We start from the raw sequence: 13,399 nt of genomic DNA on the forward strand, positions 1-13,399 counted from the left end.
GCCATGTGGTGGGAGCCAGGCTAGGGTGGCTGGTTCTGCTGGGCCTGAAGAGGGCTTTGATTCAGAAGGTGCGTGTGAAAGTTGGAGGTGCTGGCCAGCGACGATGGCAGTAACTAGTAGCTTGTCAGTGCCGCCAGTGAGCGACGCTCTGTTAGGGAGCAAAGCCCAAGCCCTCCCCACTTCTCTGAGCCTCCCCCGCTGAAGATCGTCCACCTGGCCCGTCCAGCTCTTCCCCTTCCAGGTATCTCCCCGAAAGAGTCAGACGTCATAGTACAGGGACCCAGGCACACCTGTGTTTACAGCAGCACAGCTCATCATAGCTAAATCTGGGAAGCAGCCTCTATGTCTGTCAGCAGATGAGTGGATAAAGAAAACATCATATTTACACACAGTGGAGCACTGCTGTGCCATGAAAAAACCATAAAAAAGGTTTTTCTCTTTATAGAAAAATAGATGCACCTTGAGACACAATGTTAAGTAAAATAAATCAGACACACAAGCTTAAAGATCTCTTGTATGAGAAACTCAAAGCATAAATAAATTAAAGTGCAAGATAAAAGGCAGATGATAGGAAACAAGGAGATAGCTCCTTTGCAAATAAGAGGGGACCAAGAGATAGAAGGAGGGGAGAGGCAGGGGACACAAAAAGAATCAAGATGTGTTATGCACCCGCTCCAACTCCCCAGAGGTGATTGTCGTGGACTAATACAAATAGAAATTTAAAACCAGATCTGCCCACCTGTAGGAGGTGCCTGAGCAGCACTGAGGCCCTTTCGCCCTGTGCCTTCACCTCCTCTGGGAAAGCGGTGGGTGAGAGCAAGCAGGCACCTTTCTGTAACCCTTCTGCAGAACCCTGGACGCTGAGGAGGCTTGGGGCAGCGCTCAGCCTGTCTCAACACCTAGCAGCCCGGGGCTGTCCCCTAAAGGCCTCCGGTTCTGGAGCAGCGGAGGGTAGGCTTTGGTGCACCCTTACTTGAAGATCCTAGAAAGAAGACATAACACGGGAAGCTCTTCATGTGTCCATGCATGTACACACGTGTGTGCACACATCCAGACATGTTGCTAATGTGTCATATCATGTTTAATATACGGTAACTTCTCTCATGCACCTAGGTACTATTCTAGCACCACGTACACCAGCTTCCCATTTGCAAATCCCACTTCCCAGAGGCCCAGCCCACGGAGTCTGCACAGGGGTGAACGGGCTGGGCGCTCACCTGCCTGGGCCGCCCGGGGTTTAGGTCCCGAGGGCTCCAGCCTGCACCCCACACAGTGCACTGCAGAGGCGCACAACCTTCGCGGGGTCCCCTGGAAAGCCTGCTCTGTGTGACGCTGAGGGACAAGCTCTGCCAGTGCAAACCTGCGTCCCACCCTTGGCCCCAGCCTGAGTGGCCGAGCCTGGAATTTCAGGAGCAAGGGAGCAGATGCCTGGGAAGCAGCCCCAGGTCCATGGCCTGAGTCTGGGATGCAAGGGGCTGCAGGCCATGAGCTGCCACCCACCCTCCCTCCCTCACTCCCACGGTTTTCTCCTCCTCTTGGGAGGGATGGCCCAGCGCACATTGGCCCAGGGGATTAGGTGCTTTGGGCTACATTTCCCTACACGTTGGTTCCCACATGGTGTTTGTTAGTCACAGCTAATTACTAAGTACGTGGCCAAGGCGATAGACATTGTCCCCTGGCTCCTTCCCCCTTCCGCCCCTGTGCCCCATTGCTGCAGAACAAAACCCACCGGGGGCTGTGCAGGTGGGCTGTGTGCAGGTTTTCAGGACCCCCGTGGGCTCCCGGTTCAGGCTGAAACTGACCCTAGAGGGGCTTTCCTCAGGGACACTGGCACGTTCCGGCTCACCCACCCAAGCGGCTCTCGCACAGAAGGATGAAGTACAGTCCGGAGGTTTTAAGATCAGGTTTGGCCCCGGGGCTCCAAGGCCAGTCAGAAAGGAGGAGGCGCTGCAGGAACAGCAGGCTCAGGTCCGTTTCGTCCCCACCCAGGCCAGCCCTGCCCTGGCCTGCTTCCCACGCTGGCTCCTGCAAGGCAATCTTGAACTCCTGTGAGTGCAGCCACAAACTCGTTCATGCCTCAGACAGGAAGCTGCCCAGGAGGGGCCGCTCATCTCAGAGGTCCAAGCCTGTGAGTTGAGGCCGGAGTGCGAATTAGCACCAGTATCTCGTGTCTCCTCGATGGCCCAAGGCTGAGGTAATTCTGAAACGCACCATTGGGCTGCTTTTCCCCTTGCTTGGCCGCTGTCTTGTGGAAAATCCTCACCTGGAGGATATAGAGGGCCGGAAAGACCGCAGGACGCTCTGCTTTTACTCTGGCCGCCTCGGTCACACACACAATCCCATGGCACCTCCCGGGCTGGTGCGTTGCTCAGCCTGAGGCTGCGGGGCAGCCTTGCTCTGCCTGTGTGCGACACCCCACAGAAACGGGCACTTCGAAAGGCTTTTGCGAGCATTGTGCTTTCCAAGGCTGCAGACTTGGATGGAGGTGCCAACCTTGGCTCCTCACTGGTGCTGGAAGTAAGGACAAGGTCCTGGGTGTCCCTGATGTCAGGTTTTTATCTAAATCTAGTGACTGTCCGTCAGGGCCACTGTGAGGAATTAAGTTCAGTCATCTGTGTGACAGCTCTATAAAAATCCTACCGGGCACTGGATCAACGTTCCTTTCCCTGTAGCTTACCATGCCTGCCCCAAGAACGGCATGTTTGAGGCAGAATAAAACTCTTAAAAGACATTTTACAACTTCATCCTTGACTTGGAAGCTTCTGGATTTTGTCACAAGTTTGACATTAACCAAATGAAACCTATAGACAATGTTTGTCTTAATCTTTTACTGAGCACTTATAAAACTGAGCATTTCCTGGGGGAATATGGCCTGGGCTTCTAAGAGAACATTCTGGGAAGGAAAATTAGAAAGACTGAAAAGACCAAGCCTTGTGTTTTGCCCTGGCAGACTCTGGGGTGCCGGTCTTCCCCGCGCCTCGGTTGCATGGGGGCTCAGTCCCTGTTTCATTTCCTTCCAAACAAGAACTATAGGCTCAGAAGCTTGTTTTCAGAGTTTAGGAAAACAGATGTTTTTGCTTATTTTTCTCTTTGTCTCTCCTGCCAACACGCTCCCTGAGTTTTCCATGGGCTCTGAAGTTGTTTTTCTGTTGTTTTGTTTAACTTTGAAGCCCCATCTTGGGAAAGGGTCATTATGACTGAAGACGGACAGACAGCCAAATGCAGAAAGCTCTGTTTCAGAGTCTAATGAGAATAGGAACTGAAGGCAGGAAGCACTGAGAACAGACAGTGAGGAGAGAGGCTTGTCTTTTCCCAGGCCTGCGGGCTACGCCGGCGTCCCGGCAGAGGCGATTACCAAGCAGACACTTTCTGATGAGTTCCCAGGCTCTGCAGTGCTGAGCCAGGTAGTGGGGCGTGTCCATGACCGCCTGCCATGTCCGCCCGCCCGAGGCCGGTGCCACTCAGTCCCTGAGCAAACATGGCAGGCGCAGGATTGGGTTCTGCTTCTGCTCTAACACATCCACACAAACCTAGCAGCATCCCCCGGCACATGCTTACTGTACAGATGTGCTGCTCAGAAGCTGGCAGGTCTTCCTAGAGGAAAACCCCGGTGTGTGCACAGCTGCCTTCCTTTCTGGAGGCTCTCAGCAGAGCTCATGTTGGCCTCTGGGGGCCAGCTGCACACCTTGGCTTCTGACCCCACCCCTCTGTCTCCAAAGATGAGAACAGGGTGAGCCTCCTCACACTGTCTCTCATCTCCTCTCCTTCCTCTGTCTTCCATTCCAAGGGACCTGCATGGGGTGCATTGGGTCCACCTGAGTGATACCGCATAATCTTCCTGTTGGAAGGTCAGCTGAACTCCATCAAGTGACCTCAGTTCCCCTTTTCTGTGTAAGTGAATAAAGGCACAAATTCTAGGGATCCATATGGACCTTTCTGATACCATGGGAGCACACAGGTCATTTTTACACTAGGTATAGTAAGTGTTTATAGCAGGCCTCTTCTGAGGACAAGAAACAGGACTTAACACGAGCTGCTAAAGAGAAGAGGATTTTATTGCTGGATCCATGCGTCCGACAGGGGCATCCCAGCCCTCCCTTCTTGCCTGGTTCTCCATGGTGGCCTGGTTCTCAGCAGGGACTGGCTGGCTTCGTGCTGCCTGGAGCCGCCCCAGCAGCTCCAGAACCCACAGTCCCAGAGAGGAAACCAGGACCGTTTCCTAGGCAGCACTTGCAGAATCCTGAGGGTTCAGGTGCTGCCCCCAAGAGGAGGAGCAAAGATCTTGGCACGGAGGAAGCCACTGTCCACCCACCACGACACTGCTGCATTTCAGAGCCTCGGAGCTGGTGGACTATTTGGCTCTGAGCCACGGGTCACCCAGGGCAAGTATAATGAATTCCGGTAGCCTGTGAGAGGCAGCATTGCGTGGTGGCTGCCCTGATCTGTCCCTAGATGACCCCACAAGGCCGCATGCACTTCCGGCAGAGCTTTGGGAAGCGGCCAAATGAGGGGTGCTGTACTTGTGGGCGGGCTGTCTACCGATGAGTTTACAGCCAGACGTTCTGCGGGAGGTGGGCTCTGGGGGCAGAGGAGGTCCCTGGCCGCCGCCGGGGGTGCTTTGTCTCACTCCCTGGCTCCGCCCTTCTCTCTCTCTCTCGCTGCTTCCTGTCCGCCAGGCCGCTCTGCTGTCCTGTTTCTGCCTTGGAGCCGGCTGCCCACTGACTAGAACCACGGACCAAAATAAATCTCTCCTCCTCTGTGTCCCAGAGATGAGAAAGTGACCCAGACAGTGGTTAAGAGCATGGTTTGGGGAACCAGACTGCCTGGGTTGATGGCGGGATATCAGCTGTATCTTCGGGGCCTTCTGTGCCTTGGCTTTCTCATCTATGAAATCCCTATTTTACATTTTGTGTAAATGTGCTAGCACAAACAAAATGCTTGGGTAGGACCTCGACAGAGAAGCCCCTCGGTTAGTAACAGCTGTCATGGCAATTATTCCTATCCTGCGGTCATTGTCAGTGTCTGTGAGCTCCTGGAGGGAGGCAGGGATGTGGCCAGGGGCTAGGAGGGACGTCGTACACTTGCGTGGTTTCCCTTTGTAGCCAGGCTGCAAAGGCCGTGGAAGAAAGACCGTGTCTTCTCTCTTCCTCTCTCCACCTGCGCAGAGGGCGATGGGGCTCTCACCTGTACTGTGGTTCTTTCTGTGGCCGTCCACGGCCAGATATCTCCACCTCCATGCTCTGTCACCAAACCGGCGCTGCTGTCACTGTTTCCGAGCTCGTTGGTCGGGCTGATGGCTGTCTTTCCTTAAGAGCGCTCCCTTGTTTGTGAGCTGTGACTGGCAAGGACAGGGGAGGGGATGCAGAGAGGGAAGGTTGGGCTGAACCAGAATATCGATCAACGTGTCTTTTTAGGGCAAGCACGTAAACTGGCATTTGCCTACAGAGCAAGAGTCAGTTTCAAACAGTAGTGGTTGTGTCAAGGTATCGGGAAATAGGACAATACTAGGAAGTGCTTTAAACTAACCTGATGTAGCTCATGGTATTTTTAGAGGAAAAAAGTCATCTCCGTAAATGGTATATTTGTAAGTGAGACCTTTCAGCTGTAACTGGCAGTGCTCATCAGATGGAGACAACCCCCTCTGAATCCCTTCCTGTATAAGCGTCCCTCTGAGGGATCCCTCCTCGGGTGCCGTTGCTGTGCAGTCCTCATGTCCTTAGGTCAGAGGAGCAGATTCCAGTGTGCCGGGACGCCCCCAGATCTCCCTTTAGGTGGAAGGAAGATGATGCCTTCCTTGCTTTCCGTTCACCATGACCCTTTCTACTTTTCAGACCCTGACTTTTTTCCAGCAGTCTCAGCCCAGAGTATTCAGAACTTCTCTGTAGACAAAGATCCGGCTGCAAGCCCTCTGTCCTTTGCTTGGAGACTTACTGAGACTCTCCTTTTCCAGTGATAATTTTCACAGTGATGGGAAGGACCCAGGACCTACGCAGGATGAGGTCCTCCTGAGGGAGGAGGGAGATGAACCACGGGAAGGCTGGAAATGCTTCGGTCGGGGCTGGGTGTCTCAGAAAGCACTGAGATTTGGGGGGAATCAAAGCCATGTGGAGATTTTGATAGAGGCCCTCTGGGAAGCTTTCGAGGGAGAGGCTCCACGCCTGCCTTCACGCAGATTGGCTTTGAAGCATTCGCCACAAAGCACCAACCAGACAGAGAAGAGAGACAGGAGCGGTGGGGCAGTGCGGAGGGCAGACCGGCTGCTGGCCTGACCACCTTGCGTTGTCTCCCAAAGGACCCCATGGTTTAACGGATGGGGCTTTAACCTCCCGCGCGGCCAGTCCCTGCTGGACAAGTGGAACCTGGTTCCCGAGGGCATCGACATCCTCATGACCCATGGACCTCCGCTGGGTAAGTGACACCACGGCTGCGCTTCATCCCGTGGAGCGACTTCTCCTGAGCATAATGAGTGATGCGCCAGGGATGTAATCATTTTCCTCCAACAATCACAAAAGTGAATACAAAGAGAAAAGCCAGTGCCTTTAAAGAAAGCCAGTACGGTAATTAAACTCAGCGGTTCTGCCAGGCTTACAGGTGTTCGTGAAATTAAATTTTTTGATTTAGTTGAGTCAGGGAAAAATCAGATGAGTCCAGAGCGCCTCAGTTCTTTGAGCTAGATAATTATTTTAAGAACTAGCTTCACTTCGGAGAGAGAGGCTGGTGTGAGGAAGGAAGGCCCGACCTTCCAGTCTCCAGGCAGTGAAATGATGGAAACTTCTGTTCCAAAGGGCTCCTTTTCCTTGTCCACTAATGCTGGAACCTGGGGGGTCTTTCAGGTTGAACATTTGAGCTGATTACATGAGAACAGAATCTTTGTTCAGTGAGGACTCGGGATGAGAGTTGCTCAGGGGACTCACACCACAGGCACACGGGGGCTGCACCCGGCTTCAGAGTGCTGTGTGCTTCACGCCTGCTCCACCACCTTCAATTATGGGGGTCACTATGTGATTTACAGGATTCTCTCCCAGTTACTCATGAGCTTGCTGTCGGTTCGGCTTAACCACAGGACGGTTTTTAGCCAGGCCCCAGCACCTTGAGGTTGGGCCAAGCTAAGATGTGCTCCGAAATTCATGTGTTCACTTGCAGTAGGAGAAAATTGTATTTTCTTATTGTTAAAAAAAAGCAAAGAACACATACCATGAAATTAGCCTCAGCACACATTTCTGAGTGTGCACTCTAAGAGTTGGCTTCATCACCGTGGTTTAGGGAGCCGGTCACTTAATACAGATATAAATGATTTTCAGTTTCTCTTGGTTTGAGGTCGATACCCATGTGCCTTTTGTCCTCTCCCAGCCTGAAACCGGAAGCTCTTAATGTCATCCCCAAGTGCCATGCTGACCTCTGCAGGCATTTTCTCCTTTCCCTAGAAGGAAACTCGCATGTTTGGCCAAGAAACAGCAGAGGGAGGAACAGGGTGGAGGCCACAGCTCACGTGTAGATGATGGGGAAGCCAGGGAAGAGGAGCCAGTGAGACAGAGACGCTACAAACAGAATCACTGCCCTCGTGGTTATGTTCCTGACCCACACACCACCCACTCCAGGTCTGCTTGACAGGGAGGGACCTGTATCAAATCGTAATTGATTTCCCTGTTTCACCACCACGGAGACTCACTAGATCCTGAAATCGCTAGCTGAATACTCTTGTTGAACACCTGCGTGGTTTCCCGTGTCTCTCGTAAAGGACGTCGATACCTTCGGCATAGACACATTTCCATGACTGGGCTGTTGTTTGGAATAACTTTGAAGAAGACAGTAAACTGGCAAATGCTGCCAGGGCGTTCATGTTGGTACAGAAGCAGGCAGCAGGAAGAGCCTGGCTCTGGAGAGTGAAGACATGCAGCTCTCACCCTCGCCGGGAAGGCTCGCGGCCTTGTCCTTGTAGAAGCCGTGGAGGGAGCCACACTGTGTGTGTCACAGAGTGAGATCCAAAGGAAACCTCAGCCAGAGTTTCCATGGGAAGGCGAACCTCAGAGCCTTCTGATGGGGCCTCTTGTGAGAATGCTCCCCCAGGGCGGAGCAGGCTGGCCTTGGGTTCCTCCCACTCTGCAGGAAGCCACAGTGCTAGGGGACCTCACCATTAGGGTTCAAGCAAAATGGGTGCCTTCTGGTGCTTGAATAGGAAGTGGCTGGCATGGTCTCCCTCCTTCAGGAAAACACACCACAAGCTAATACGCCAGTTGCTGTGGATTCGGGACCCCCCGATAAGAAGGGCTGGAACTCTGATTGAAGTTTAGCCAGGACCTTGCTTTGCCTCTCTGGTCACTCCTCGGACCTCAGCTGCTGTCCTTACACAAACACTAAATACTCTTGTCTGCGGCTGGCAGACAAAGCGGAAAGCCGTGCCCTTCGCCGTGGTCGTTTTCGGTAGCGGGGCTACCCTAACGGCGGGGCAGTGTGGAGCAGATGCCCACAGGTGCTGAGGTGCTGCCTTCCCCCTCCTGCCTCCCAGGATGGATTTCACTGCAGCCCACCCTCATCCAGAGAGCTGACTCTGGCTATAATGGATGTCAGGTTTTATGGATTTTCTGCATTAAGCGTAATACTAAGTGGCTTTTACTTTAAAAGTAGTCAATTAGCCCAGCTTGCTGGATGCCACCACGGGGTCATATCGTTTGTTGCCTATTGCTAGAGGGGACTGGGGAGCAGCTCGATGCCGAGAGAGAGCCTTGGCCTTCGGGGGCCTGGGGCCTTGCCGGCCGAGGTCAGAGAGCAGAGCGCTGCGGCCAGGTTTCGGAGCCCTCCCAGCCCTCCTGTGAGCCACCTTCAAGGAAGCTGCTGTAAGAAGTGCAAGAAACGTGTAATGCAGGGAATACGTGAACGGAGGGAATGGGAGTTATTACAGGGCTGTCGGGAATACTGTAGATGTCATTGAGTCCACGGAGAAGATTTGAAACCTGTGGCTGAATAAATCAAATTCCTTACAGAAAAAAATGTTAATTAACTGGAAGGAAAAAAAATGAAAACCAGAAAAAAAATTCAGCGATCTAAAGAAGACAAAGTGACAAGTGTAAAGTTTCTTAAAAGCCATTGTGCACTTTAATGGAGAGGCTAGGGTCCCGGATAGCGTAATAAACCTTCCGTGTGTTACGGCTTCCTGAAAGTCCCCATGAAACCTTGCCTGCAGGAGGAGAATTGTGATTACTGATTGCACTCTGCCCTTAGGTTTTCGAGACTGGGTGCCCAAGGAGCTGCAGAGGGTGGGCTGCGTGGAGCTCCTCAACACTGTGCAGAGGCGGGTCCGGCCCAAGCTCCACGTGTTCGGTGGGATTCATGAAGGTAAGGACAGAAGAAGGGGACTTGGGGTGTGCCTGTCCTGGTCCGCAGTCCCCTTCCACAGGGGACACTTAGCTAGATTGGGATCGGCTAGCCCACTCATGCTCAGACTTGGTAGAATTAGAACTCTTTCATGAGATGAAATCTTAGGAGAAAGATCTGCATGCAGAGCTGATATTGTATGGTGCTCTCTTTTAATCAGAATGCAGAGCAGGAAGCACACCCAGCCGACCTTCCCACCAACCCAAGACTCCCCCAACCTAGCACTGGAATCTCAGGCTCTAATGAAAAATAGGTGTTAATTGCTGGTACAGGGCAACACTGGGGTACATAAGGGCAGATGTTCTCTTTGACAGAGCTAAAAGAAATACCCCGGATATTAGGAGCTATTTTAACCCACCCCAGGCCCTTCCTACCTATAAATATTGTTCCATATGGAGCACACAAAAATGTTCTCCAAAAAATATCTCTGGACCTGCCCGCAGTCCGAGATGTGCAGTAGATTAGCAGATGCGGAAGGGCATTGGCAGGTAGACGTTTTCTTACAGCCTCAAGAAAGCCACGGCACACTTCTCAGAAACCATCAGCACAAGCTCACAATGAGGTTAAACAGAACAATTAAATCTCCTTTAAATGAGAACTGCTTCCGTTACTGTTCTCTGCCATTCAAGGTAAACTGAGTCAAGGTCACAGGAAGCTTCAGAGCTAGGGGTTTTGTCTCTACCTTTTCAAACCAGAGGTGTCCGGGCCTTTGTGCAGGCAGACACAGAGCCCTTTCATTGACCCTTGGGTTTCCAATCCTGCCAGACTCTGCTAGCTAAACCTCTGTGGGCAGTGGGTGCCTTCACGTGGGCAGCGCCATTCTGCCCCCTCTCTGCTTACAGCTGCTTCTGGGCTGGCTGTGAATCTGCAGTCAGGTTGAGGTTGAGGTGTGAGAGGCTGTGTGCATGATGAAGCCGAAGCACAGTTTGCTTCTCAGAGCCCAAGAGTCCAGAGGCGTCCTGGGCAGATGGGTACTAAAGAACATACTGAAAATCTACCCACCGAGGCCAGAGGAGAGTCTGCTTGCCCCAAGAGCAGGCAGCAGCGTGTGGCAGGGAAGCAGTGCCCGGTCCTGGCTCCAGCCGTGTGCCTGGGAGGGAAGGGGCTTCTCTAGCCTGGCACAGGGTGGTAAGAAGTGGGAGGCAGGGCTGCAGACAGGAGACCTCACATAGAAACAGGGTTTCTGGGGAGCCGTTATCTTGAACAGTGGTTTGAATTCCTGCAGCCCTCCTCAGAGATTGCATTTCACCTTTAAAAAAATTAAATCATTAATTAGCTTTCAACTAGCCAGACGATTGGAAAATTCCACTGAAGCACCAAAATAATAAACTTGCTTAAAAGGGAGGAGATCGTATTCAAATAAACTTGTCTTGCTTTCATTCACTTAAGACAGCTGAAGAGGGCAGCAAGAGGGCAAATACCAGCCTTTTGATGGAGAGAGATAGCAAGACTTTATGACCCTGGAACTAAACAGTGTACATTTTAAATGCCTCTTTTCATTTCTTAGACTTTTCTGTTGACCCTCATTAAGCTCTCCACAGGCTTTACTTGGAGAAACTTTAGCAAATGGAAAAACAGAACCTTATCAGTGATTTCTGTAAGTCCTGGTAATTTTATTTCTTCGTGGCTGTATTTTTATGAGGCATAAGAGACTGATGCTGATGGAGACTAAAACTGAGACACAAAGGCTGAACAGCAAAGACAGGTTGCCAGGGAAAGGTGCAGGTTTCCCAGAGCCCTAAACATTCCAGCACATTAAGAATTGCAAAAGGGGCACAAAGTCCTTCCACTGGGTCTCTAGCGTCCGCACCAACGCGCGGGCTGAGCTGCTTCTGCATGGCCCGGCCCCGGGCAAGCTCAGGAATCCGTCCTGCTCTGATGTTACACAACTCGCACACAGTCCGTGGTCTGTGCTTTAGGATGAAATGCAGCTCAGCAGGAAAGCCTCGCCATTGGGTCTCCTCCGTTCAGGTCCGGTTCACTTTTCCGAGACTGTTTGGAGCGAACTTCCTCAACCGGGAGGCTGAGCTCCTGCCTTCTCCCAGCTCCCGCCAGTGCCTCTGCGGTTTTGCCTAGGTCCAGTTGTGTTTGTCCCTGAGCAGCTGCTCTTCCAGTCCCTCAACAGTGAATACAGGGATTTGAAATGAAGATGCGGTAGAAGGAAGAGAGGGAAAATGTTCCTTTACTCTCCCCAGTAGAGAAATCCCCGCCTTTCCCTGATGAGTTTAGGTTTAAATAAGAAAAGAGAATCGCTGTTGGAGTGGAGAATTCGCACCATTAAAGAAAAGAGAGTCAAGTTGTGTGACAGTGCTTGTGTCTGGGTGGGAGGACCCGTGGGCTTCCCCTCCCGACCACCCCCACCGCCCTCTGCTGTCAGCTCTCTGTCACCGCAACGTGACACTGTCTCCTCACAGGTTATGGCATCATGACCGACGGCTACACGACCTACATCAACGCCTCCACGTGTACGGTCAGCTTCCAGCCGACCAACCCTCCGATCATCTTCGACCTTCCCAACCCACAGGGCTCCTGAACCTCCGATACCCAGGACGAATGTGCGGGAAGGTCCACAAATTGCCGTTCTTCTCCTTACAAACTTCATTCTCTTACTTGTTTATTTCCAAATCCTGTGATTTCTTTTTGTAAGTTGTTGGAACAAACAAAAAGATGCTAGAGGTTGTGCTTCTTTCTCCTTTTTCTCTTTTTAATGGGACCTCCGTTTGAAACCAGAGGAGCATTGTAAATTTGTAAGATGACTTGTTTTCTCAAAGGCCATGCCATTGTAAATTGTTAGTGTTCGCCAAAGGACAGCCAAGCTTTCTTTTAAAGGGTGACAAAAGTCTTATTTTAATATGCTTTAAGCTGGAAGAAAAAGGAAAAAAAAGGAACAGGCAGACAGTGTTTTTAAAACCACACAGATTTGCACAACTTTAGAGTATTGTTTGAAGTATTTTGTTTTTTAATGTGTTGTTGTTGTCGTTGTTGTTTTGCTGGTAATGCTTCCTTTTGCAGTTCTGGTCCGGTTGAGAGCGACCTTCACAGCAGAGTAGGCGCAGGAAGCCTCCCCACACCGTGGCTCTGGCCAAGACTGTCGCCCCAGGCCGAGACTCCAGCCCTGTCTGCAGGACTGGGGGGCCCCTGAGCTTCTCACTGTGGTCACACAAGGACTCCTTGTCTGTTTGTTGCTTTTAAATTATTTTAGCTTTAAAAATATGGAAACAGAATCTGTCAAGAGCAAGTGTTTCATGCAGTTTTTGAAAAAATGAGCGTGCAGACTCCTGTTCAACATGGTTGTATATATATATATATAAGTATTTTTTGTGTATTATGATTAAGTTAGGAGTTTAATATTGCCAAGAGCAGTACGGGAGGGTGCGGTATAGAAGTGCATCGAAGTCCCGGAGAACTGCTATGTTTCCTCCGAGCTCAAGGTCTGAAAGAGCTTGAGTTAAATCTAGGTACAGTGACAAGCGTGTATAGACGTAAATGGATGCAATGGAAGGTAACGGAAATAAGGCTTAGTTGTCCTTTCTATTTAAATGCCCCAGATTGTCTTCTTACTTCCTGTCCCCTCCCATTTTGCACTGTGTGTCGATGCAATCTTCGCTAGCACAAATTATTGTCGCTAATAGTCATTTCTGTTTTCCCATTGTAAATGCTGTTTGGGCTTTATTCCATTTTATGTTATCTTGAAATTTAGGAAACCAGTTGTTTCTTTAAATTTATTGTGATATTCTATATCTAGCGGCCTTTATATGCAAATAAAATTGCAAGATTTTTAAATCTGTGCTGTTTGGAAGGCTGGCTGGCTGCAGGATGGTGCTTTGCTCTGGGGAAGGGAGGGGATCTATTCCTATGTGACATTGCTAATCCCTTTTGGGAGAATCAGAGTGAGTCACTTGTTAAAAAAATTTGCAGTAAACTTCTTTACCCACCATTGGCAAACAGCAGGTGGATGGCTCAGGCACTCCACGTGAGTGTCCTTCCTGTCCTTCACGCTGTCACCCAAAGTTATTTCAGAGGCAGC

At 51.1% G+C, this 13,399-nt stretch overlaps 1 protein-coding gene across 10 annotated transcripts in view; it reads left to right on the forward strand.

Moving 5' to 3' along the window:
- The window catches only part of Mpped2 (metallophosphoesterase domain containing 2), a 149,255-nt gene extending 136,100 nt beyond the window's left edge, over positions 1-13,155 (forward strand). For all 10 annotated transcript variants that reach the window (XM_087211500.1, XM_087211501.1, XM_087211502.1 and 7 more), the window contains 3 exons: positions 6,293-6,408; positions 9,220-9,333; positions 11,787-13,155. In XM_087211500.1, coding sequence (XP_087067626.1) covers positions 6,293-6,408; positions 9,220-9,333; positions 11,787-11,905 — 349 coding nt within the window. In that variant the 3' untranslated portion in view covers positions 11,906-13,155. The remainder of the gene's footprint in view (positions 1-6,292; positions 6,409-9,219; positions 9,334-11,786) is intronic.
- Positions 13,156-13,399: the final 244 nt, after the last annotated feature.

Source organism: Heterocephalus glaber, unplaced genomic scaffold (genome assembly GCF_053883595.1).
Source record: "Heterocephalus glaber isolate CG9 unplaced genomic scaffold, H.glaber_assembly_v1.0 deba00001428, whole genome shotgun sequence".
NCBI lineage: Eukaryota > Metazoa > Chordata > Mammalia > Rodentia > Bathyergidae > Heterocephalus > Heterocephalus glaber.